The sequence below is a fragment of the Poecile atricapillus genome, chromosome 9 (genome assembly GCF_030490865.1).
Source record: "Poecile atricapillus isolate bPoeAtr1 chromosome 9, bPoeAtr1.hap1, whole genome shotgun sequence".
In the NCBI taxonomy this organism is placed as follows: Eukaryota; Metazoa; Chordata; class Aves; order Passeriformes; family Paridae; genus Poecile; species Poecile atricapillus.
In genome coordinates this window covers 15,608,351-15,630,653 of record NC_081257.1, presented here as the reverse complement: position 1 = coordinate 15,630,653, position 22,303 = coordinate 15,608,351, and the positions used below count along the sequence as shown (strand labels likewise).

The 22,303-nt window shown below is 48.4% G+C and overlaps 1 protein-coding gene and 1 long non-coding RNA gene across 4 annotated transcripts in view; one reads left to right on the top strand and one right to left on the bottom strand.

The window, feature by feature from the left end:
* LOC131582145 (uncharacterized) overlaps positions 1–22,303 on the bottom strand; it is a 51,041-nt gene that overhangs the window by 21,451 nt on the left and 7,287 nt on the right. For 2 of the 3 annotated variants that reach the window (XR_009278291.1, XR_009278290.1), the window contains exon 2: positions 12,589–12,639. This is a non-coding gene — a long non-coding RNA (uncharacterized LOC131582145). Of the gene's footprint in view, positions 1–8,244; positions 8,481–12,588; positions 12,640–22,303 lie in introns of those variants that run through there. The other variant, XR_009278289.1, reaches the window with a different exon arrangement.
* FAM107A (family with sequence similarity 107 member A) lies at positions 5,650–22,120 on the top strand. Its single transcript, XM_058845021.1, has 4 exons — positions 5,650–6,221; positions 14,294–14,468; positions 17,567–17,723; positions 18,870–22,120. The coding sequence occupies exons 1-4, from the start codon at positions 6,158–6,160 to the stop codon at positions 18,975–18,977; spliced, it is 504 nt and encodes a 167-aa protein (XP_058701004.1). The 5' UTR covers positions 5,650–6,157; the 3' UTR covers positions 18,978–22,120.

Below are 22,303 nucleotides of genomic sequence, written 5' to 3'. Positions count from 1 at the left end.
TGATATTTCTTAGAGTCCTTTGCAATATGATAGTGAAATCAGCTATGGTTGTGGCCAGGGACCAGGAGTAATACAAGCTCAGCTTTGTTTGAAAGCCCAGCTCCCTTTGGGCAGGTGTGCATGGAGGGCTGCACACGGGCATCCGAGCAGCTGGAGCACAGGACAGGGAGCGATGGGGCTGGGCTGAGGCACACACTGGATGCTGTGGTGGCTCCAAGACCCCTTCCCATGACAAAGGCAGTGTCGTGGCAGCAGATTTTATAGTTGCTGGCCCAGGAATGCTGGGATGTGCCTGGACACCGACTCCTGGGTGCCTGCCAGTCCCGATTGCAAAACCTGCCAATATAGCAGTGTCCCATAATGAGCTGGGAACACAGGAATGTGCACAGTCAAGCTCCCTGCCAAGGAGTAACCCTCCCAAACCCGGCACTGCTCTGCCTCTACGAGAGACAGGAACATGGAATTTCTCACAACAATCCTGAGAGCAGCTTCATCATGACCACCACCAGGAAGGCAGAGCCCAGTAAGCTCCAGAGGGAGCAGGGTGTTACTCTGCCTTTCCTAGCCCTCAAGAAATTTTGGAAATTCATCCAAACTGCAGTACTTCCTTTGGCCAATGCCTTCAGGGAATTAGCAGCAGTATGAGGCATTTGGTTGTGCTGCTGATTTTCTCTGTGTTTCTCCTTACCAAAAACACAGTGTCATCCCAGCAAGCATGTGCCCCAGCTTGCTGAATCAAATAAGCCTCAACACCTCACATGGCAGGACTTTGCAGCAAAACAATCAAGCTGACAGATTTTTGTGTATTGACATCACAGATGGGAAAAAGTCTTACTAATCCCCCAAAGTTCCTTCCAGTGGATGATTTCATTGGTGTCTCTGGATCAGTCCCAGCTGCTGCAAATGAGCACAGATAGACCAAAATTCAGCAACAATATAGGAGATTTGGGCAACAACTCAGATGACATCTCATATTCCAGGGGCATATACAAGATGTTTTCATACAGAGCACTGAGAACAGAAAAAGGTATTTGGGGCTAATCAAAAGTAATGGTAGAGAACAGTTTAGCTGACCTGTAAATCACATTTTGCGTCTTCATCACACACAGAAATGCTGGCTTTGATATCCCAGCCATCAGTGAACCTTGTTCCAGGTCATGACAACTCCTTTCAAAGTCTCTAGGATCAGGAATAGACTATTTTAATCAATGGATGTGGTCATTTGTTGAACAACGTCAGGAGCTGCTACAGCACCTTAGGGACAAAGTACCTTTTTCTGAGTCCATCTACTCCTCCAGAGGTTGAGCAACATCTAACTCTGCTAATAGCGCCTCCTCCCAAACCAGACCTCTGGGAGAGTCACATGAGCCTGAGTGGCATTTTACCTACTTTTATACCTCTTTATCACCGTGATATGATTGCAGCAATTTCTTACCTATTTCATTAGCTCAGACTTTGGCTACAGTGCAACACGATGCTCTCTGATACTGCACCTTAATGGCACCTGCATTGATCTGAACCTGCCTGAAGCCATTCTCATCACCCTTTCCATGGCTCATACTCTGACCCTGCCAATGGCTCTTTTCCCTGCTTTCCTCAGAGCACAGAGTCCAAAATTACTGTCAGTAGTGCTACAAGTAAACATTACAGCTCCTACATGTGGGACAAATAACACTGATTAATGGTTTATACAAGGTGGCTGGCTTTAAGCTCCAGTAGGAGCATTGCACCCCCCCAGTGGGAAACCAGGGAGGAGGATGGTGGTTAGAGCTGGTGGTTCATGCCTGTGATACTGCCTCCAGACATTCACTGCAGGAGCTCTTTGCTGTGCATCCGAGTCACGGTCAGGAACAGTCCTGCCAGAACATAGTGATGCCCAGGACATTCGGGAGTAATGCAGAGCAGTGCACGTAAGGCATGGAACTACTTGTTATTTATCCCTTGTGTTGCTCTGTGGGATTTAACCCACTTAATCACCAGGCTAATTCCCGCTGAAGCAGTGGGTGTCCTCACTGATACGGTCAAGGCAGGATGGGGATCCCAGGCAGGAGGAGCTTGCCTGCAGGTTGGAAGTGGCACCTGCCCCCATCAGCAGTGTCTCCAGGGCTGTCCTGCTCAGCTGCAGAGGGGCACAGTGTTACCATCTGATACTGGATTTTATTACTGCTTCTTACTCCTGGCAAGGTACAGTCACACTGCACACAGAAGTGCTTTTCACATGGAAATAGAAGGGTTTGGGAAATAGCAGGCATTTTCTGCCCATTTACTGCAGCACAAACTCACCATCTGAGCCCTCACTGCGACAAATTAAGCCCTCTGACTCCTATAATACCTGTCCCTCAGCTGGCTGGAGACAGAGTGCCAGACCCTGCATTGTCCCACAGGGAGCAGGCAAAAGTCTCCATCACCTGGGCAATCATTAACTGCCCCAGTGAGCTGGGGAAGTGCAAGGAGAAGCTGTCCTGCTCTGCAAATACACAAATGGCTCAAGTGGAGATTAGCAGGAGTGTTACCAACCTCTCTGTGCCAAGAGGCGACACGGTACCAGGGACCTGGCATGGTCTGACCAGCCTACACATCCCCTGCCTTTGGCTTTGCCACCACCAAGGTCACGACCACAGTGCAACCAGCACAGCTTCTGAAGTTGTACTGGGACTGCACAGAGTTTGTGCTGGAAGCTGGTGCCACCGGGTGGGAGGGAAGGCTGGGCTGCACAACCAGTCCCTACCACCACAAGCAGCACCTCAGCCCACATCAAGCATTAACTCAGCAGAGCAAATGTTTAACCAGCCTCCAGGACCTCCCTGCAGCAGGAGCTGAAACGCCCTCTGCCTTCGAGTGCAGCCCCAGGTGACTTCAGCAAAGTTTTGCCTGCAGATTGGGAGCCTGGCATGACTGGCAGTGATTCTGCCGTCCCAACCCCGTGCTGAGAGTGGAGATTTAATAAAGATCCAGGCAGAGCTGTCTGCTCTGTCACTCACAGCTGCACCCAGGTTCCTCGGCGGGCACACAGAGTTATCTCACTGTCACTGCACTTGTGTCAGTGGGCAGCATTGCACATCCAGAGAGAGCTAGTGTTGCTGTTGGGAACTCACTTAACACATCTGGGGTTATTTAGTACACAGGAAACATGTCCATACCAGAAAGCTTCTGGTGCCACGGCAATTGGCTAAAGAGATGATAGCCAGCAGCCTAACACAGTAACTCAGTAGCTAAAAATCCATCTAATGAACAGCCCTGGTAACAAGAACCTGGCTGTGGGCTCCTCCAGAACCATTTTCCTGTTCCCAGAACTCATTAATAACCATACAGCCACCCACCAGGGACACTCCAGGTGCACATTCAGTACAGCATTATTTTCTCTTTACATGCACACTGAATGAGAAAACCATCATTCCCCCGTCACAGCAGAGCCCAAGTCCCAAGGGATGAGCCCTCTGTGCCACACATGTCAGAGAGCTGTACCAGAGCTGTTCCACAGCTATCCCAGAGCCATGCCAGAACTGCCTGGGTCTTCTGCCAGTTACTGACTCAGGGACACCCTGGGCTCATTCCTCATTCCTTCTCTCCAAAGAAGACCCCCCTGCGAAGCCCTGCAGCATTCCCAGGCAACATGGGGCCATACAGTGTACAGGAGGTGCAAAGGGTGATGCTGGAATGAGCTCTCCATGTCACCCTCTCCTAGGACATGAAGCCACTTCCTAAGACACACAGGGCAGCTGTGATGACGCAACTCCTTGTCTGCAGGAGCCACTCCAGATAAATCTCACCCAGCAATCAACCTCCCTCACAAAGTAACCTTCAGGGAGCTACAGGGGCAACACAAAGGCTTTTTGTTAATCTCAAAGATGCAGGAGCACAGGGGGAGATTGCTTTCTAATTTAGGTAGCAAAGAGAACTGTTCTGCAAGGAGCTCTCAGTAAAAGAGCTTTGCCATGAAAAATCCCTTGGTTCAGAACCCCACAAACCCACTTCCTCCTCCTCTCTGCAGGAGAGGAGCCCAGATGTGCAGCTGGTCAGGCACCAGGATGCATCAGAAATATATCAAGAAAATTTAGCTGGCCTTTTTCTGATTTTACTTAGTCAAAAGCAGGAGCTGGTGGAGAACAGCCCTTTTCCATTCCCACATCCACCAGCCATAACCACACTTCCCTGGAGCTCAAAACAGGTTTAGATCGATGCTCTTTTCCCCCTTTGACACATCTCCAGTGAACTCACAGACCTGAAACTTTTTCAACAGTGACCCAAGGGGAATAGCACAGATGTGTATCCATTTCCTTTTCCATTCAACTTGAACCAAATGGTGTTTCTGGAGTGCACAATGAGCAGCCAGGCCATGGGACAATGCCTGATGTGAGGGGAGTCTGCTGGGCCACAAGAATCTTGTGGGGCACACAGGGGCTGTGAGGTCACAGCTTGAGCAGAAAAACTGCACAATCTTAACAGCCTCTCCTTTGCCACAGCCTTGGTTTAGGTGCAAAAGCTGTACAGGGTCTTCCAAACCCTGCCTGTGAGTAATCCACAGCTGGACAGGTCAGGCTGACCATGCTCACAAGTACACGGACACACAGCACACACATTGGAATAAGGACCAGCCTGCCTCTCCTCTCCTGCATCTGAGGCCCCATGTCAATCAAACTGAACAGCTCTTGGTCAGGTTAAAAATAACAATAATATTTTTAGTCTCTGGTAGCAAAGGACCAGCAACTTCTCCTTTGTTTCATCTCCTGTGATAGAGCAATATCTGTACAGTCTTTTCTCATTTCTCTCTTGTCTTTTCTTCCAGAAAGAATATTCCCTTCAGTCCAAGGGTCCGAGTGGAAGCAAGAAGCCAGGCAGTGGCAGTCCAGGTGAGTGCCAGCAGCCCATGCTGACCCTCAAAGAGCTTTGGAGGCAAACTGGGAGGGACTGGGGCCTCTGCTCACGCCTGGTGCTGCTGAGGCCTTGGCTGGGACACATGGTTGCGATGAGGGAAAATGCTGGAATGTGGAGAGGTGCAAACTGTGGAAAGGTGAAAGTAAGTGAAAGAGCACCCCTCTGTCCATGACAACCTGGCTTCTTTCTCCAGGCCTTCAGAGGGCCAGGAGTGTCAGGCCAGGACACGGCCTGGACCATGCACCCTTGGGTGCCACAGAGTGTGAAGCCCCACAGCTTTCCCTATCGCATTCCTCTGTGTGGAAATGGTTTTGCTTCATCCCTGACCCTCCTGGGACTGAGACAGTGAGCACATGCAGGCTGGCACTGGGCAGCCTGGGCAGAACTGGACCGTGGAGCCCACTGAAGAGCCAAAAGGAGTTGGTGGAGTCTCCCCCACCTTTGCAGCCTTCGGTTCCCCAGGCTGTGGCAAGTCAGGGACAGCCAACACGGCACCTTCCAGCCACAGTGATGATGGGGACAAGAAGCCCAGTTCGGGCAGGGGCTGCATCCCAGCAGCAGAAGACCTGGGGCAGCGATACTGTGGCATCACACAAGCTCTGATGCCACCAGGACACCCGCGGCCCCGTGTAGGGGCTGCATCTCCCTCTGGCAGCCCTTCCCCTGGGGTGCAGCAGTAGGTTGATGACAGGGTGTTGCAACACGCCAGGGAATAATCACGATAGCTCGAGCGGTTGCCCTGGTGCCGGCTTGGCTGTTGCAGTGGTTGCTAAAGAGAGTGGGCGTGCGGCTTCCTCTGGGGCGATCTGATTTCTCCAGGAGCGTGGTTAAGGCACGTTGAGGAGAAATCGTCCTCCGTGGAGCAGGGACACGACCTCTCCACCAGCAGCAGTGGCTGTGCCGAGCAGGCAGCTCGGGTGCCTGGGCACGCACAGAGCTGTTTGCTCTGGGGAAGAAAAGCCATTAGCTTCCTCATTTCTCCTGGGAAAACATCATCAGGCAGCAAAGAGCAAAGGGAAGAAGTTTTCAGGGCGGCAGAGGGACCAGCACTGAAGAGCGAGCAAGGTCACCGGCTGCTGCCAGCTGAGCTCCAGCCTCAGCGAGGTCCTTGCGGGGTGACAGGAGCAGCAGGGAGGCTGCAGCAGCCACCTCCCCGTGACCTTCCGTCCCTGCTGCCACCGCGGAGACCTGGCAGGAGCCGGGCGGCCTCGCTGGAGCGGCCAAAAGTCAGCCAGGCGCGAGTGCAGGCGGGCAGCGGCGGCAGCCTCAGCCCCACAGCCCCATGTCGTGGGGCACAGGGCAGCAGCTGCCCCCCGGGCTCCCCAGGGCCTCGCTGCGGAAATCAGGTAAGCCCAGGGTCCCCACACTGCCCCGGGTATCCCCGCTGCTCTGCTGCTCCCTTTGCGGGGACGGGCTCCTTCATCCCGCGGGATTGCTCTGCACTGTATACACAGGTGACTTGGGACCCGGTTTTAATTTTATTTGAGATATCGTGTTACTTTAATACTTCAGTAGCTGATTGAAAAGCTGCCCTTCTGTTTCTGCCTTTCCATATCCCACAAGAAATTCCCTTAGAATATCCATCCTGCAATTCAAACCTTCTTGGAGAGGCGCTGGGCTGGATAGGGGGCTAATGCAATCCCTACAAATCAACATGGGAGGACATTTTCTATATTTAACAAAATACCTTTGAACTAACTTTAAGCATTCATTACTGACTGATGTGCATCTCTGTCATTGGCAGGCAAATGTGCAGAGCAAATATTTGGTGAGATATTAAAACTAAGTTTATGATTGTCAAGAAGGACTGCTAAGCATCTGCTACTGTCTAACAAAACTAAACCAGTGCTCCACATGCTGCCTATAAAAGGCATGGGACATCTTAGTGATTTTTAACAGACTAAGATCCCAGCCTTGCTATCTTTGCTTATCACAGTCCAAGGTAATTAAATGAAATTATTAACCAGCACACCCAGTCCTGCCTGCCAGCAGAGAGGCACTTGCTGCTGCCTGACGATACAAGCATTTCCAGCTGGTGACTTCTACACCCCAGACAGCTCAGCAAGCCTCAAACCTGGTGGGATTTCTCTCTTCTAAATCCATGTCCATGAATGCAAAGTCCAGCGGGTGGCCATGGTGACATGCAGAGTCCTTTACCTTTGGGATGATGGCCCGGGCTGAGCCCAGCACCTGCTTTGTGCTCCCCTAGGCAGGTGCAGTGCTGGTGCAAATTGGGGACCTAGCCCTGGGGGCTGCACTGCTGGCACGGGGCTCAGCAAGGGTGAGCAGGACTGGGGACAAACTGGGGACACTGGCTATACCAGTGGGAGAGCACCGGCTGTACTGGAGGGGAGGCCCATCCCCAGCATGTGCTAAGCAGACACAGAGACAGGAACAGTGGTGACACGTGGCAGCAGTCCTGGGAGCTGCAGAGATGTGTCCCCCAGCCCTGTTTTACATTTCCATTTGGGTTTCCTCTGCCTTTCTGCCCTTGTGACCCCGTGGGGTTTATTTCTGACCGTCAGGGCTGAGTGAAGGCAAGGGGACCTGGGCTGTGAGCGCCTGCTGCCCTGAGGCAGCCACTTGATAGCTGGGAACTGCTTCCCACAGCAGCCACATCGAGTTACACTCACCCTATTGCATTATAAATACCAGAATTAGCCTTGCTTAATTATTTAAAACTATAGATTAAAAGCAGACAAAGGCTCTTTGACTCCTTACCAGAGCACACATATCATTTATCAGAGGTACGGTCGCCTGGTGACAAGCACAGGGGAGCGTGCCAGGCGCGTCGGTATGAGGTGCTCCCGAGCTGCTGGCACAGCTGGAGCCAGAGGAGAGGAAAATCACAGTGAGGATGGGAGCTGATGCCATCTCACCCAGGGAGGGTGATGTTTAGCATCTGCCAATCTTTGGGCTCACATTATTATTATGATTATTATTATTATTATTATTATTAACGTCATCATCATCCATCACCAGGGCAGCAAGCCACAGCAGCAGCATTAGGCTAATGTGAATTACAGGTATTTTGTTCCAGGCTGTTGTAACAGCAGCACACGGATTACTGGGGTGCTAAGGCACAATTTGTGGGCTCAGCTGTGAGGACTCACCCACCAAAGGGCGTCCAGGCACTGCAAGCCTCCCCATCAAGCAGCACCCACAGCTGGGTTCCTCCTCCTGCTGTCCTGAACCCTCACCATGCAGAAAGGGGCTTCCTAAAGCAAGGGCCTGACTTTGAGGTCAAACCTCCTGTCCTCCTAGCAGATGATACTCTGCCCTGCAGCTGCACACCTGAAAGCTGCTGTCATCAGACAAAGCTCTGGGGCTTTCAGAGACTGACATGGAATTCTTCCACATTTTGCCGACCCCAGCTATTCTGTATTTCTAAAATACAGTTAATTAACGGTAGAAAAACCATGCAAATTAGCAAGTGCCATCAATTGAAGAATTCAAAGCCAATGACAAACTTTCAGCTTCATTCTTTGTAGGACTTAACATACAGCATGACCTTTTCTGCTATTACTCTCTCACAAGAAAAGCTGTAAAGTCAAACTCCAGCTGCACTTCAGACACTGGAAATGCATTGACAGAAAGTTCATCATCTGAAAGGAAAAAAAAAAGTTACATTCTGGTTAACAGAGAGAAGCATGAAAGTGCTTAAAAGTAACAGAAGCCAGTTTTAAGATCCCAAAAATCTCCACCTGCGCATGCAAGCTCTTGTGGGGATTGATTACAGGCCCTGCTCCTCTCAGCCTTCCAAAGAGGGGTGAGGGACAGTACTCTCACCCTGACGAAATGAGGGCTCCCCAGGGACTGGATCTTGTTGGGGTCTAAGGCCCAGAAAAGGGATGGTTCCCCCCAACAATTGCAGTTAAATTGTCGAAAACCCACATTACCCCCCAGGCTCAGGTTACTTGTAAGTAAATAGCTTTAAACTCTCTCTGCTGGCCCACACTTTGGCTGGTTTTGCAGCTGCCTGACTTGCAGGACATGTATGACCAGCTTCTGTCAGCAGCCCTTCATTAATCTCTTTGTTCTTTAAAAAAGATGCATTAATTAATAAATCCAGGGCATCCAGAAAACCAGAGGTTCTCCCCTGTAACCACAATTTTAAGTGATCATTTCTGCTCAGGAAGTGGTCTCTTGGATCACTGGTTTTACAAAGCCAGATCCAGGTCTCTGATGCTGGACATCCTGAGGGTTTTGTCCAGTCTTATCCCTTCTACCAAGTAACAGGGTCTCTCACAAGGTTACAGACAGCAGTGTCCTCTGAGTACAGATCCCATTCCCAAAATAATGCTCTCTGACTGTTTTTACATGGGTGACATTTCACAAAGGCCCATTATCTGCCCAAAAATGGATGTCAATAAAATATTTTTAACAAAAGCAGTTTGGTCATCATCTGGCCCTATTGATAAAACTCTTCTGAGATACTCTAGTTCAGTTCTCAAATGACACAGACAGCAGAAATAAAACACTGTGAACTACATTTGGTTTCTAGATTTCAGCTAAAGTTGAACACTGACCTGTGCTTCATAAGGCAGCATTGACAGCTTTGCAGTTTAAGGATGCAGGTAGCATGGGAAAGGGCTGAGGGATGTGCAGGGGAAAAAATGAGATGTCACAGGGGGCAGGATGTCAAGGAGACCTTGGAAAAACACAAGTCGGGCATTTCACATAAAAACCTGCAAAAAGCAGCTGCTGTCCTGCTGCTTCCTCCATTCTCCTGTACAGGTGCAGGTTGAGAGGTGCTGGGCAGGACCCCAGATCCCCATTCTAAAGCTTTCTAAGTCCAACAGCTATGGATTAACTCCATTTCCAACCTGTTTCATTTTTCCCTTGTAAAGAACAGCTGTAGCCGTGTAGGCAGCCGTCAGCAGAGCTGCATCCCTCAGGTTACCTGCCCTTTCCAGGCCTGTTAATCCCTGTAACATTCCTGGGGATTATTTCCATCCCAACAGGACGGTAGCACAGGCTGCCAGCAGCAGTGCACAGTCCTGACGCAGAGGGGCTCACATGGCAATCACCACCAGGAGACAAGTTGTTTAATCCTAAATAAATGTTCTGTGAAGGGCATCTCCTCTGTGTGAGGGAAAACCAAAAAGCAGCAGCAGCCAAAGGAAGCATAGCCCCGCTCCAGCCGCAGCCAAACCCTCATGTCTTTGGGTGTGAGCCAGTCCTCCCCCTCCTCCTCTCCAGGAGCAGGCTAAAACCTTTCTCCTTGTTCTGAGGGGCTGCACAAAAGCCACTCAGCACCCCAAGCATTACACCGTGTTTTACACTCCTAGTAGAGCATATTTAATGTATATTTGCAGCACTCATGCTTTCAAAATCATTTAGTGCTGCACCTAAGCTGCCTGATTACCTGTTCCCCAAAAAGATTGTGTCTGAGCGTAATCAGAAGTGGAAACAATTTGTCCCAGGATTGCAGAGTGATGATTTTATTGCAACTCTCTCAGGAACTGGGGGATTTATAAGTATTTCCAGGTGGTCTGAGCAGGAATTTGGGCTTTGCTTTAGGTCAGAACAGAACAAGATATTAAAATGTCACTTTTCTCCTCCAGTCAGTCCCATACCCTGAAGCAGGGGGGTGTCTGGTATCTGGGCCACCTCAAAGATGCTGAAAATTCCCTATGTGGTCTCCCAGAAAACTAATAGAGACTGGAGGCTCATTTCACCGTATGGTTGAGAGAGGAGATAACTCCGTGTGTGATGTCCAAGTACCTGCCATGGGCCCTGGCATCCTCATCCTGGCAGTCTTGCTTTTTACTAACAGAAAAGCAGCTAGAAACACACATTCCCTAGAAAGCCTTGAGCTTCTAGAAATGAGAAAAGGGAAAATACCTAAAAGCAAGCAAAAGCCTGAGTGTGTTGAAGCAAACAACTTTTTATAAGCAACAGTCCAAAGCAGACCTATTTAAAAGGTCACACTGTCTTCCTCAGTACAGCAGACGGTATTAACATCCACATGTATTTATTTTTTTGTTTGTGTCTTGCAAAGAACAAAATTAAAATGTCCAACACCTTTTACTGATTTATGATGGTGGCCAGGGAGGTACCAGAGCAGAGCCTTGTTCATTGATCTGCAGCTGAGTCATACAAAAACAGGCATCCTGCTGTAAATCCACTGCAGCCTGGCTTGATTTACACCTCCAGCACCATAAATAATGACAAAAAGCAGCCTGATAGCATGCTGTCTCTGGTACATGGACATGCATTACCTCAGGTCTTGGAGATGATAGATCTACTCCCCGACAAACATTTTGCACGAGGTCCTGTTTGCCATCCTGCAGGAGAAGAGATGTCCCATCCTTACCCCCAGCATAATCCCAAACTGTGCTGCAGTCACACCAGTATTTTTATATTACCATTTTTCTTTTTCTGCTCAGTGCTAATGAAGACTTTCCTTGAATTGTTCCAGGCTGAGGGCTTCTGAAGGTTTAAAGTGCTATTCTTGTAGAGAGGTTCAAGGCTCCTTCCAGCCCCAGTCAGGGCTTTCACTTTGTCCCCAGGGCAGCAGTACAGACACCCACAGGAAGCCAAACCCTAGAAATGGGTTTCTGCACACCCCTGGGTACATCTAGTGCCCTGAAAACCAAGCACAGAGGTACCTGCTGTGTCCTGGCCCCCTCAGTTTATTGAGGCAAATTGCACTCCTCATGAGGGCTTTCACATGCTGCTTTAATAGAACTGGGCCAGAAAAGCTTCCAGTCCACTTCAGTTCCTCCTACTCCTTCCCTCCCAGTTTTTGGCTTAATTTGTACTACTTTAAGGGAAAAGTTCCCTATCTGCCTTCAGTAAATAGGTTGATAAATTGCTGTTTCTTTGCAAGCCTCAGTCAGGCAATGTTAGATTGCTGCAGTCTGGAAATAACCACATTAGCCCATCTAAAACCTCTAGGATCACCCCAGTGCCCCTCAAAATGCCACATAAGACAGAAGGGGGGCCCTTCCCGGATCATCCTGGGTGTCTGGGGAAACACCACAAGCCCAGACTGAAGGACTGGATGACACCATTCCGTGGGTGTGCATTGCTGGGTGTAAGACCTATGTGGATGTGGGGAAAGCCTGGCCAACCAAATCTCCCAGGATCTGGGTCTTGGGGTAGGGAAGAAGGGACTTCCACTCCTGAGCTGCAAAAGGAAAACCATAAAGCATGGAGGCAGGGGAAAACAGTACATAATAAATAACAGTGCTGCACCAGTGCCCCAAGAGCTAGCACAGCTTAGCAACAGGACCCAAGAGCTAATTGGTCCAGAGAAAAATGCCAAAGTCACTTAAATTTCAGCCACTTACACACTCAGGTTGGTCCTTCAGCCTTGGTTGGCTGCATAATCCTTCCACGCTCACTACTCACTGCATTATCCCATAACAGAGCATATCAAGTGGATTTAAGACAGACAAATCCAAGATGGACATGTCCCAGTCCTTCTCCTGACATGCATCAGGATTTGGTACCAACCACAAACAAGTGTGGGCATCTGTGTCACTGGAGGCAGCTCTGGACTAAACAGGAACAGAGGGAAAGGGCAGTGGGATGACACAGTGACAGTGAGCCTAGTCTATTAACACAGCTTCCAAAAACAGTGTTTCTGTGAAAAACACCTGCCATTTTATTGAAGTTACTTCATGGAGAGACCTTTTTGTTTGAAAAATGAAGCTTTGCCATTTGAAATAGGAGTTCAACCATTTCATTCATGCTAAAACAAACCTTTGCTTTTGTACCTTCCTTCCTTCCTTCCTTGTCTTTTCTCTGCCTCTTCTGTGAAGAAAAAAAAGCAAAATAAGTACAAGAAAAAAGCAAAGCAATTTTGCCCCAGTGAAAATCTGATCTGTTTTCTCATTGTTCAAAACCTGGCTTTCATCTAACAAAAATTAGCCATGAAATTGCACTGCCTTAACCCTTGGCTGTTCTTCAGTCCCTGCATCTCTCTGGAAGGCAAGGCTGAGCTCCCAGTTTCAGCCTGGGCAGTCCAGCCCCGCAAGGGTTTGAGTCAGCCTGGCACTTGCCACCAAACATCAAACCACACCACCTTCCCTTCTGCCAGCAGTGATGTGTGATCCTAGAGGAAAATAATGTGATACAAAAAATCACCGGTTCCAGCTTCCAAGCACCCTTTAAATACGTACCAAACTATTCACCCCAATTACACTCCTGTAATGGGCTCTGATTTGTTTTCCTTTGTTCCCAAAGCAGTAGGGCACTGGCCACATTAACATTCAATGAGAAGTTGTTTGATATTGAATCTTTTCTTCAGCAGTATTATTCCTTACACAATTTTGTTTGATTGCAATCCACTTCACATTTTTAAGTGCTTACTGACTGTGAAAGAATGACCTAGCCTGCTTTCTCTTGGCTTTTTTTATTGATTTCTCTTTTTAAAAGGTTTTATTCCTTTTATACATGAGATTGAAATAAGAGAAAGAGGCAACATTACTGAACAACTGTTTTTCTTCAGGTCCATCAACCCATATAACTGCACAGTAGGCCTCAAAAATACTGTAATAATGAGACACTTAAAGACATGAAGCTGCCTACACCCTTTTCCTGGGACTTTTTTCGTTCTTACTGGTAAACTTCCAAATTGTTCAAGTGAATAGTCAGGAATAAATTGCTCTTTCTGAGCCCCTGATTAAACCATACACTGAATAATTGGAGGCAGACCTCCTGTGCTCCTCATTTAAAGACACAGCCCACCACATGCAGTTTGTCTTATAACTTGTGCTTTGCACTCACTTTGTATAGAAGTTTTTTGTAAAGAGAAAATGTAAAGGAATTGGAAAACACCAGCAGTGAGCATGCCCTGTGGTTTGCCTGAAATCCAAGCTGCCGTCCCTTCCAAAACAGTGGGCTCTTGTTCTTACATCCAGAACATACAAATTATTGCAGCATGATCACAGACTGCATGGGCGAAAGATGTTTTTCTTGGCACTGGACTCGATCCTGATGAATAGGTCAGAAGGATATCAGCCAAATCTTTGCTTGACAAGAGGTTTCAGATACAGCAGGACTTCCTCAGGCCAGTGTTTCAGAAGCCCCTTAAATCCCACAGCATCCCCTTGTGCTATGGGATAGGACATACCAACAACAGTTTCGTCCATGGCTGCTTCCAGTTTTAGTTAGACCTATCTTGCATTAATTAATCCTTGGCACTAAATTCTGAAGCCACTGAAGCAAGTGGCTGGCAAGTAGTTTAAGTGATCTAATTAATATGTGTCTCATCAACAACGCAAAGGGAGTATTTTTTAAAACCTCTAAAAATCCCACACCAGCACATGAAGGCACGTGCACTCTGACACTGACACGGGTGTCAAGCAGCCAGGACAAGCACCAGCTCCTCTCCTCTGCCTTGCCCAGGGTTCTCACACCAAGCAGGGTGAGACTTCTCATGCAAACACCTCATTTTTTCTTCCAGCCTCGATGTATACGGAAATACAGCGGGAGCGACCAGATGGTGGGAATATCCTGACTCACCCAGACTACATAGATGGAAACCCAGACCTCATCAAACCTAAAAAGCTCCTAAATCCTGTAAAAGCCTCGAAGAGCCATCAAGAGCTGCACAGGGAGCTGCTGATGAACCACAAAAGGTAAGAAGAGGTCACAGCCTGCCACTGGAGCAGTCCAAGTGGTGCTGAGCTGTCAGAGCTCAGCAGCTGAGGCACAGGTGCCAGAGCCAGACTGCAAGCTGGAATGGCACGATAAATCCCCTCACTTGCAAACAAACACAGTATCCTGTCTTCTTTTGCTGTATCCTTTCCTCTTTACTCTGATATGACCATTTCTTTTAAAAAAATAAAGCAGAACAAAAAGCCCCTGCACTGCCATCCCAAAGGATTGGCTGACACTTTTTAGTCACAAGCACTGGAAGATGGAAGGCATGCCTACAGCCCCTTTTTGGTGTCCCTTGGAGGTTTTCTGGTTTTTCTGTCTCCATCACTGATCTGCCAAGTCCCTAGCAATGTACAGCATTCCTGTGCACTTGAAGGTCAATCCAGAGGCAGCAAGAGGTGCAGGTTGGATGCAGTCATTAAAAGCTGAGGTAGCAGTGGGGTGAGGTCATCCATACAAGGCTACTCACCAGCTCCCTAAATATCAAATGGGTAAAGATAGGCTAGAATTCATATGCCTGACTTCCTATCCCACCACCCCAATTTAGCTCTTTGGGGGTACAGATACAAAATCAGGAAACCAATGATCAAGAACCTACAGCTACATCATTCCATTGTGGCAACTGTCTGAACATCAGTGCAATAAAGTCATCTTCTCAGAGGCTCAGAAGCTTTTAAGCACAGCAAGAAATCTGCTGGCTTTATATTGACATTTTCTGAACACCCTGAAATACCCTGACACAATAGCTCTTTGGCTGCCTAATTAAAAGGAGCACAGCCTCTGTTCTAAAGGACTGCAGTCATCATAGGAACCAGAAACGTATATTAATTCAGTGAACAATCAAGCCTGCCAGCAGGGTGCATTAATCAATACTGGCACTGGCTGGGCTTGGGTTTGATTTGATTTTCCCAGAATCAGAAGAATTACAGGGACCTTTCTCTGGCATCAAGGCAGATGCCACTATACCAGCCAGATATTTTTTAAAGTCTCTGGCTTGAGAGTGACCATCTCTTCTGTAGTGATACAGCTCAGTTTAAAGGGTCACCCACTAGCACTGTCTTGAATCTCACAGAACATTATTCCAGTCTAACCATGATGGAACAAAGGAACAAGAAACCCCTGCAATGGAAGCAGCAGAGGGGAATAGCAGTGAAGGAGGTGCAGACCCTGTGGCACCAGAGCTTCACTTCACACTGGCAAACACAACATACATCATCTTTTTGTGCTCCAGTTGTGTGCCTGCCACTGTGTCACATCCATGTGTGCCACCAGGTACTGGCAGGAGGCAGCTCCACCACAGATATCCTGCACCACATACTCATGTGGCCCCTCTCAAGCACCAGTTTAAACCTATTTTGGCTCTGACCTCTCAAGTATTTTTCAGCAAATATGTGAAACAAATCCTGCTGCAAAAAGCAATCCATTCTTGCTGGTTTCTTGTCCAGTTTGCTGGACCAGTTTTGCTTCCTGCTAAATATTACCATAGAGAAAGAGAGAGGAGGAGGAGAGAAGGAATTGTGATTTGCTCCTGTCTCTGCTTTGGTTGTTTTTTCCCCCTCAAGCAGCAGGGAGAAGCAACTGAAATCAGCAGCTTGTGTAACAAAATTCTTATCTTACTCAACACCTCTGGGCACTAACAACACAGGCTGATTAAATCAAAGAATAGTAACAAATCCACAGGCAACATTGCGAGCTGTGTCTCCAGCAAGCCAAGGCAGGTTTTTCTTCTCTCAAGCCTTGGGAAAAGCAATTTTGCACCATCCAAGTTGTTCCTGCTTCAAAAACCATCATGAAAGCTCTGGCACCAAGGCTATGGGTTCATAGCCTTCACTGATGTTGCTGTGAACTCGGTCCTGTCAATAAGCAAAAAAATTATAATAGGGAGTATCATTAAAAGTGACACTGGAAGGATGCAAGCACTGGGTCTGAGCCATGCTGCAACAGTGCAGAGGTTTGCTGCATCTGGAGAGAGTGGTTCCTCTCTCCTGCCTGCCAGTTTAGCTTGTCGTGATGTGAGGTACCACCTCAGCATCTGCCACCCTGCCAAGAAATCCATAGCCCACAGGGTTTGATGCCTCTGCTTTCAAACAGCCTTGGTCAAAACCAACCAGCCTTTGGTCAACAGAGACCTCCTGGTGCTGAGGAGGAGCTTTACATTAACAGCACTCCCCAACCCAGGGCACCCTGGGCAAGCCCTTAGCACAGGCATGAGGAGGTCCCCTCCTCTCAACACAGACCTGTGCCCACAGGAACACCAAACACCCATAACTACTTCAGGAACGGCAATATCCAAAGTGTGAGGTTTCTGAAATATGTTCAGGGAATGCCTTCCATCTCTTTACCACACGTTTGTGCCTTGCCTGCATGGCCCTGCTGTGTCTCCTTTCCTGTGATCCCACTCCTCACGAACAGAGGTTCACCTCAGATGCAGCAGGTGGCCAAAGAGGAGTCAGGAACCTGCGCCATCAGCAAACCCTCCGGCTTCCAGGAGAAAAGGACAGCTCATTTTGGCCTCTTGATCCAAACTATCCATGTCAGCAGAGGGATCGCCGGCCCTCAGCTCCGAAGCAAAGCTTCAGATGAAGCAAAGCTTCAAAGCTTCAGATGGGACGCGCGGGGAGGGAAGGAGCTGCCAGGACAATTACTGCAGCACAATGACTACCCCTGCTGGTGGGAAAAAAATCGTCATTATTGCACACGTTCTCAGCACCGCCGAATCCACACCTGACACCGTTAAAACCAGTAACAGCACGAGCCTAGGAAGGTCCCGTTTCCACGGCCGACACAGAAAGCTGTGGTACCCCGGTGCAATGGGATCAGTAGAATTTCAAGCACCAAATGTGCCATACACGAACGGCAACATGTGCCCACCCCAAGGCACCACCAAACACCCTCAAACCTTGTGGGTGGATTTGTGGGTCAAGGCTGGTTCATGGATCTCCCATGGATCTCATGGAACGCAGGTCTCCTGTGTTTCCATTTTGAACCAAGACAAGTTTTGGAGTTGCCAAGCTGGCAGTGGTTATGCCCCAGGTGTAGATGCTCTGGCCCTCATTTTTCTGCTTTTTATCCACAGAGGTTTGGGCGTGGAGAGCAAGCCAGAGCTGCAGCGAGTGCTCGAGCACCGACGGCGAGACCTGCTCATCAAACAGAAGAAGGAAGAGGAAGAGGCAAAGAAATTGCAGTCTCCTTTTGAAAAAGAGCTATTAAAGAGGCACCAGAGGCTGGATCAGGTAGAACTGAGCTTTCACCCATCCTTGGGTTATCCGAACCACCTGACACATGGCACAGGGGGAGATGGGTGGGCTGAGGCTCAACCCAAGGTATAGCACTGCTACCCCTCCATAAAACAGGAGCCAGAGTGTATCCTCCACTGCTGCCCCACACAGCTGCAGCATTCTCACCCTCACAGTGGGCTCCACCACGTTTATACCGCTTCACCTAAGACCCCCATTACACACCACTCACCCCGGGTCTCCTCTGGGTTCCACACAGTGTCCTTGGAGCTTTTTTCCAGTTAAAGCACCCTAGACTGCGTGGGGGCTGTTGGAGCACCCACCATAGTAGGGCTCAGGACCCTGCAGTGCAGGCTGAGAGGCTGCAGAAGTGCTGGAAGAAGCATTGCTGCAATCTTACCCAAACCGCTTTGGGGAACATTTCCTGGCATGTACCCTGGCCAAAATTGTGCCTCAGGAAAGCAATATTCACTGTGCACTTGACAGCAGCACAGCCATGGCCTGGGTGCCTGCCCTCTTACCCAAACCAGTGCAAGCAGTGAGCAGGCTCATTACCACCGAGAACAAAGTCATTGCCTCTCCTACTTGCCAGTATTTGCACTGCAAATGAATGAAACCAGTTTGTTTAATTAACAACACAACAATGTCCATCAAGCTGAGATCACTTGAAAACCAAAGCCTAGTACTCTTAGAGAACAAGGAATGTGAAACAAGGTGGTTTAGGGAAGCTCCATAAAGACTTCACATATAAAAGCAAGGCAGTACAATGACTTACCTCACCTTAGACAATAGCTAACGCTGAGAGCTTTCCCAGGCTCACAGGCCTCCTCTGCTGGGAAGGATTCAAACCTTTTCCTCCCTCTCCCATGCCAAATATGAAGTGGAGCCCTACCCTGCTTTTCTGATAGAGATGTTCTTCCCTGGAGGAAAGAAAGAAATTAATATTTCAGCAGGACAGAAGGAGACTAAGGGTGAATGTAGGTCTGGTGTGATGGCTTGTAAAAAGAGAGCCACAGCACATGCACTACACACTCATTCAGCTTTGGGCAATAATAACTGGACCCAGCGATAATGAAGCCTTCTGTTTTAACATAGCTGATGCCCTTTTGTCCTTTCATGTGCACAATGAATTCTTTCTTACAGCTGGAGAAAGAGCAGGAGAAGCAGGAAGACCGTGCACCAGAATTCATTAAAGTCAAGGAAAACCTGAGAAGAACATCAACGGTGATAGGGGATGAGAAAGCAGCATAGCTTCTGCCAAAAGCCAGCGGGATCCTACCAAGGCCAGCGCCAACACCCCCACTGAAATCTTTGTACATGGTGGACATTCCCAGCCACACCATCGGGGCTACTTGCAGTTATTAACACTTGCTCCAGTAGAAGGCACAGAAAAGGTTTTCCCAGACCAGGAGGGAAGCACTGTGGAAAAAGTGCAGTATTCACCAAAGTACTCACACAAGTGGATGTAGAGAGAACAGTGTTATTTTTCCCCCAGACTGCGGGTGCACTCTAACCACCAGCTAACTCTTGGTTAACTCTAGAGACACAGCAAATACTTAAAACAGGGAAGTCTGTGTAGGAACAGCTTGGGGGAACCCCTGCTTCTTCCTGGAGGCAGGTTTGCCAGGCACAAGGGGACAAGAGGGCAGCTGCAGCTCTGGAGAGCCTCCTAGAAACCTGGTAACTAAAAGGGACAACCTGTGTATTACTGAGAACAGCCCAGGTGACCATAATGGCTTTCCCAAAGGTCACTGGCTTTGCACCAGTGTGCCAGTCAAGCGTGGCTGAGGCTGCGTCTCAGCAGCACACCTGTACTATCCGAAAACCAACCAGTGCAGCACAGGCAGGTGCAGTTGTACTTCACAAGCAGTTCCATGCTCGGACAGAAAATACATTGGGCTGTTCCATCAACGCCCCAGGTGGAAGGTAAATGCTCTGTGCAGAAAGCAAAGGCTGGGTGTTCCCAGCATGTGTGTCCATGGAAGTGTGCAGTGACCAGGCAGCAGATCCCTGTGGATGCAGCAGACAAACTGCTTCTTGCCCCTGCACTACTGAGCTTCACCCCCTTGCCCAGCAGCTGGACATGTGCTACCACAGGACTCACCAGAAATGCCCTGTGATGGAGAGGGGGTGATGTGGTCATGTCCCACCAGTTCCAAGCTGTCCTGCTAAGCACCCTGCTGCTGCCTGTAGGCACCAGGGGTTACAGGGCATGTAGGTCCTGATGCAAAACTACTTGTCAGTGCATCTCATCCCCTTGTCCAGAGGTTAGAGCTGCCTCATTGCAGTTGCCACTTTACAATGCTAAAACTCTTCTTGCTGCTGGTATAGCCAAGCTGAGGTGGATGTTGCATATGCACCATGTATGGACAGAGCCTGTCACACTTACAGGGCACCTGTGCCCTGGGATATCCACATCTAGAGTTAGAAGTGTGTTTTCAGGAATATCTCAGCTTCTTGCTTCTCACATCAACCCTGATACAAAGCCTGAACAGCATAACTCACCGACTGCCTTTGGACACTGGCTCTTGAACAGCCTCAGCAGACCTCGTCAGCTGGGCAGGTCGTACCTGGTTAGTCAACATTTATTATCCACATCTTCAGTGGATCTAGATGTAACTTAAGGGAAACTGGGCAATTATACATATTTTTAGAAAAGTTACTAATCCATTCTCTAGTCTCCTGGTCTAGTGCGATGTTTCATTTCAGAGGACTGTTGCTTGACGTGGTATCTTGAGTAGAACATCTGAGCCACATCACGTGTCAAGAGCAGTGATACAGGTATGGAACTTCTGTGACAGACTGGACTATAAAAGCCCTTAACTCAGCTTCAGTCCTTGAGCACCCTGTCTCATGGCACTGCCTCTGCTGTAGTTTTTAAGGCCCTTGCTCATACGCTTATTCTAAACATGATTTTATTTCAGAAATCCAGTGTATATTGTCACTATGGGTCAAACAAGGTTTGAAAACATCTATTAACAGCCTTTCCAACTGGTAAAAGCTTTTTTACAGGTCATGATTAAAACCATAATGAAGAAGCAGTAGCCAGTATTTTTTTCATGGAGAAAAAAAAAAGCCAAATTTCTCCAAGGATAAAAAAGTGTTGCTAAGGATGCTTGTATATAGCTGTAAAGAATGTTGCATGATACTCAGTAGGTAACATCAGTGTGAGTAACAAGCCAGAATTACTGTGCTGAGGTTTTGTGAGGAGTTATGGCACAGATTAAGTAACCTTGATCAAAGAGCTCAAAAAATTCAGCAAATTAATTAGCAATTTTGCCACAGATGGAAATGCACTCCGGGAGAGGCAATCTGTCGCTCCATATGCACCAATGAAATCCATGTTATCAGCTCACCCTGGCTGGGACAGGGGTATTTATGCAAGCCCTCAGGTGGGAACCATCCAGTAAGGTCAGCAGTGAAGAAGCAGAAAGGATTTTGCTGCTCTTCTTAAGTATTCAAATATTACTTGGAGGGGAAAAATAAATGAAGGTGTCTCCCTTTGATGTGATGTCCACCAAGCACAGAGAGGGGCTGCACACAACACAATCTGTTGTGGCTAAGGCGTGTCTGGGTCATTTCCAGCAGGTGTCCAAAGGGTGAGGGAGGGCCAGGTCACACTGTCCTAACTCAGGCTGGGCTAGCAGAGTCACAAGAAATCCTTCAGGCAGTGGAGAAACAGCAGAAAGCCCCGACCCAGCTCCCCACCAAGACCCCACAGGCTGTGAGCCGGGACGTGCCAGCAGGGGCAGCCAGCACAGGCAGCACCCTGGGGCACACAGCAGGGCAGACAGACCCTGACCACAGCTCCAGGCTCCAGCCCTCGGAGATGGCACATGGGAAATTATCTTTTTACTGTTGAAGTATTGGCTTAAACATCACAGCATTTTCTGGCACAGCTCCTGTCACCCCTCTGAACCAATAACCCCCAGCTGGTCTCAGACACAGAGCCCGTACAACTTTCACCGGTGCTCTTGTGCTTCATGGAGCAGCAGTGAGGAGGTGGCACCCTAAAAAAATCAGTGTATCATCAGGAAGATTCTGTGGTATCTTTGTGTCTCTATTTCTTTTGCATTATTCTTTTCCCTATGCCCCTAAAGCACACTCCTGAATAAAACTGGTGTATCCAGGAGATACAGGTTGTCAGAGTATTGATGGAAGACAATTTTTTGCACTGTGTATGTTGCTTCTGTGGTATATAGTCTGTATTCTGTGTTGGTGCTTATACATTTATATAAAACTGTATGTTATGCACCTCTACTGAATTAACTCACTGTTTTAATGTGGACACTTCTGAAGAAATAAACTAAATTATAATTGTATATTTTGCTCTTTTCCACAAGGAACTGAAAAAGCTCCAAGGATACAAACAGACAACAGCCAAATAAACTGAATGAACATAAAAAACAGTGAAGTCTGACACCAATTCCTTTGTTAATGTTGTGTTAACACGCTCACCAGTGAGCTCTTTGCATCATCTGCACCCAGCACTACATCCAGTGCTTATCCATAGACATCATCTCAGTCTGATGAAAGTATAAGGGCACACAGATTGTGGATCAGGCTTTGAGCACTGA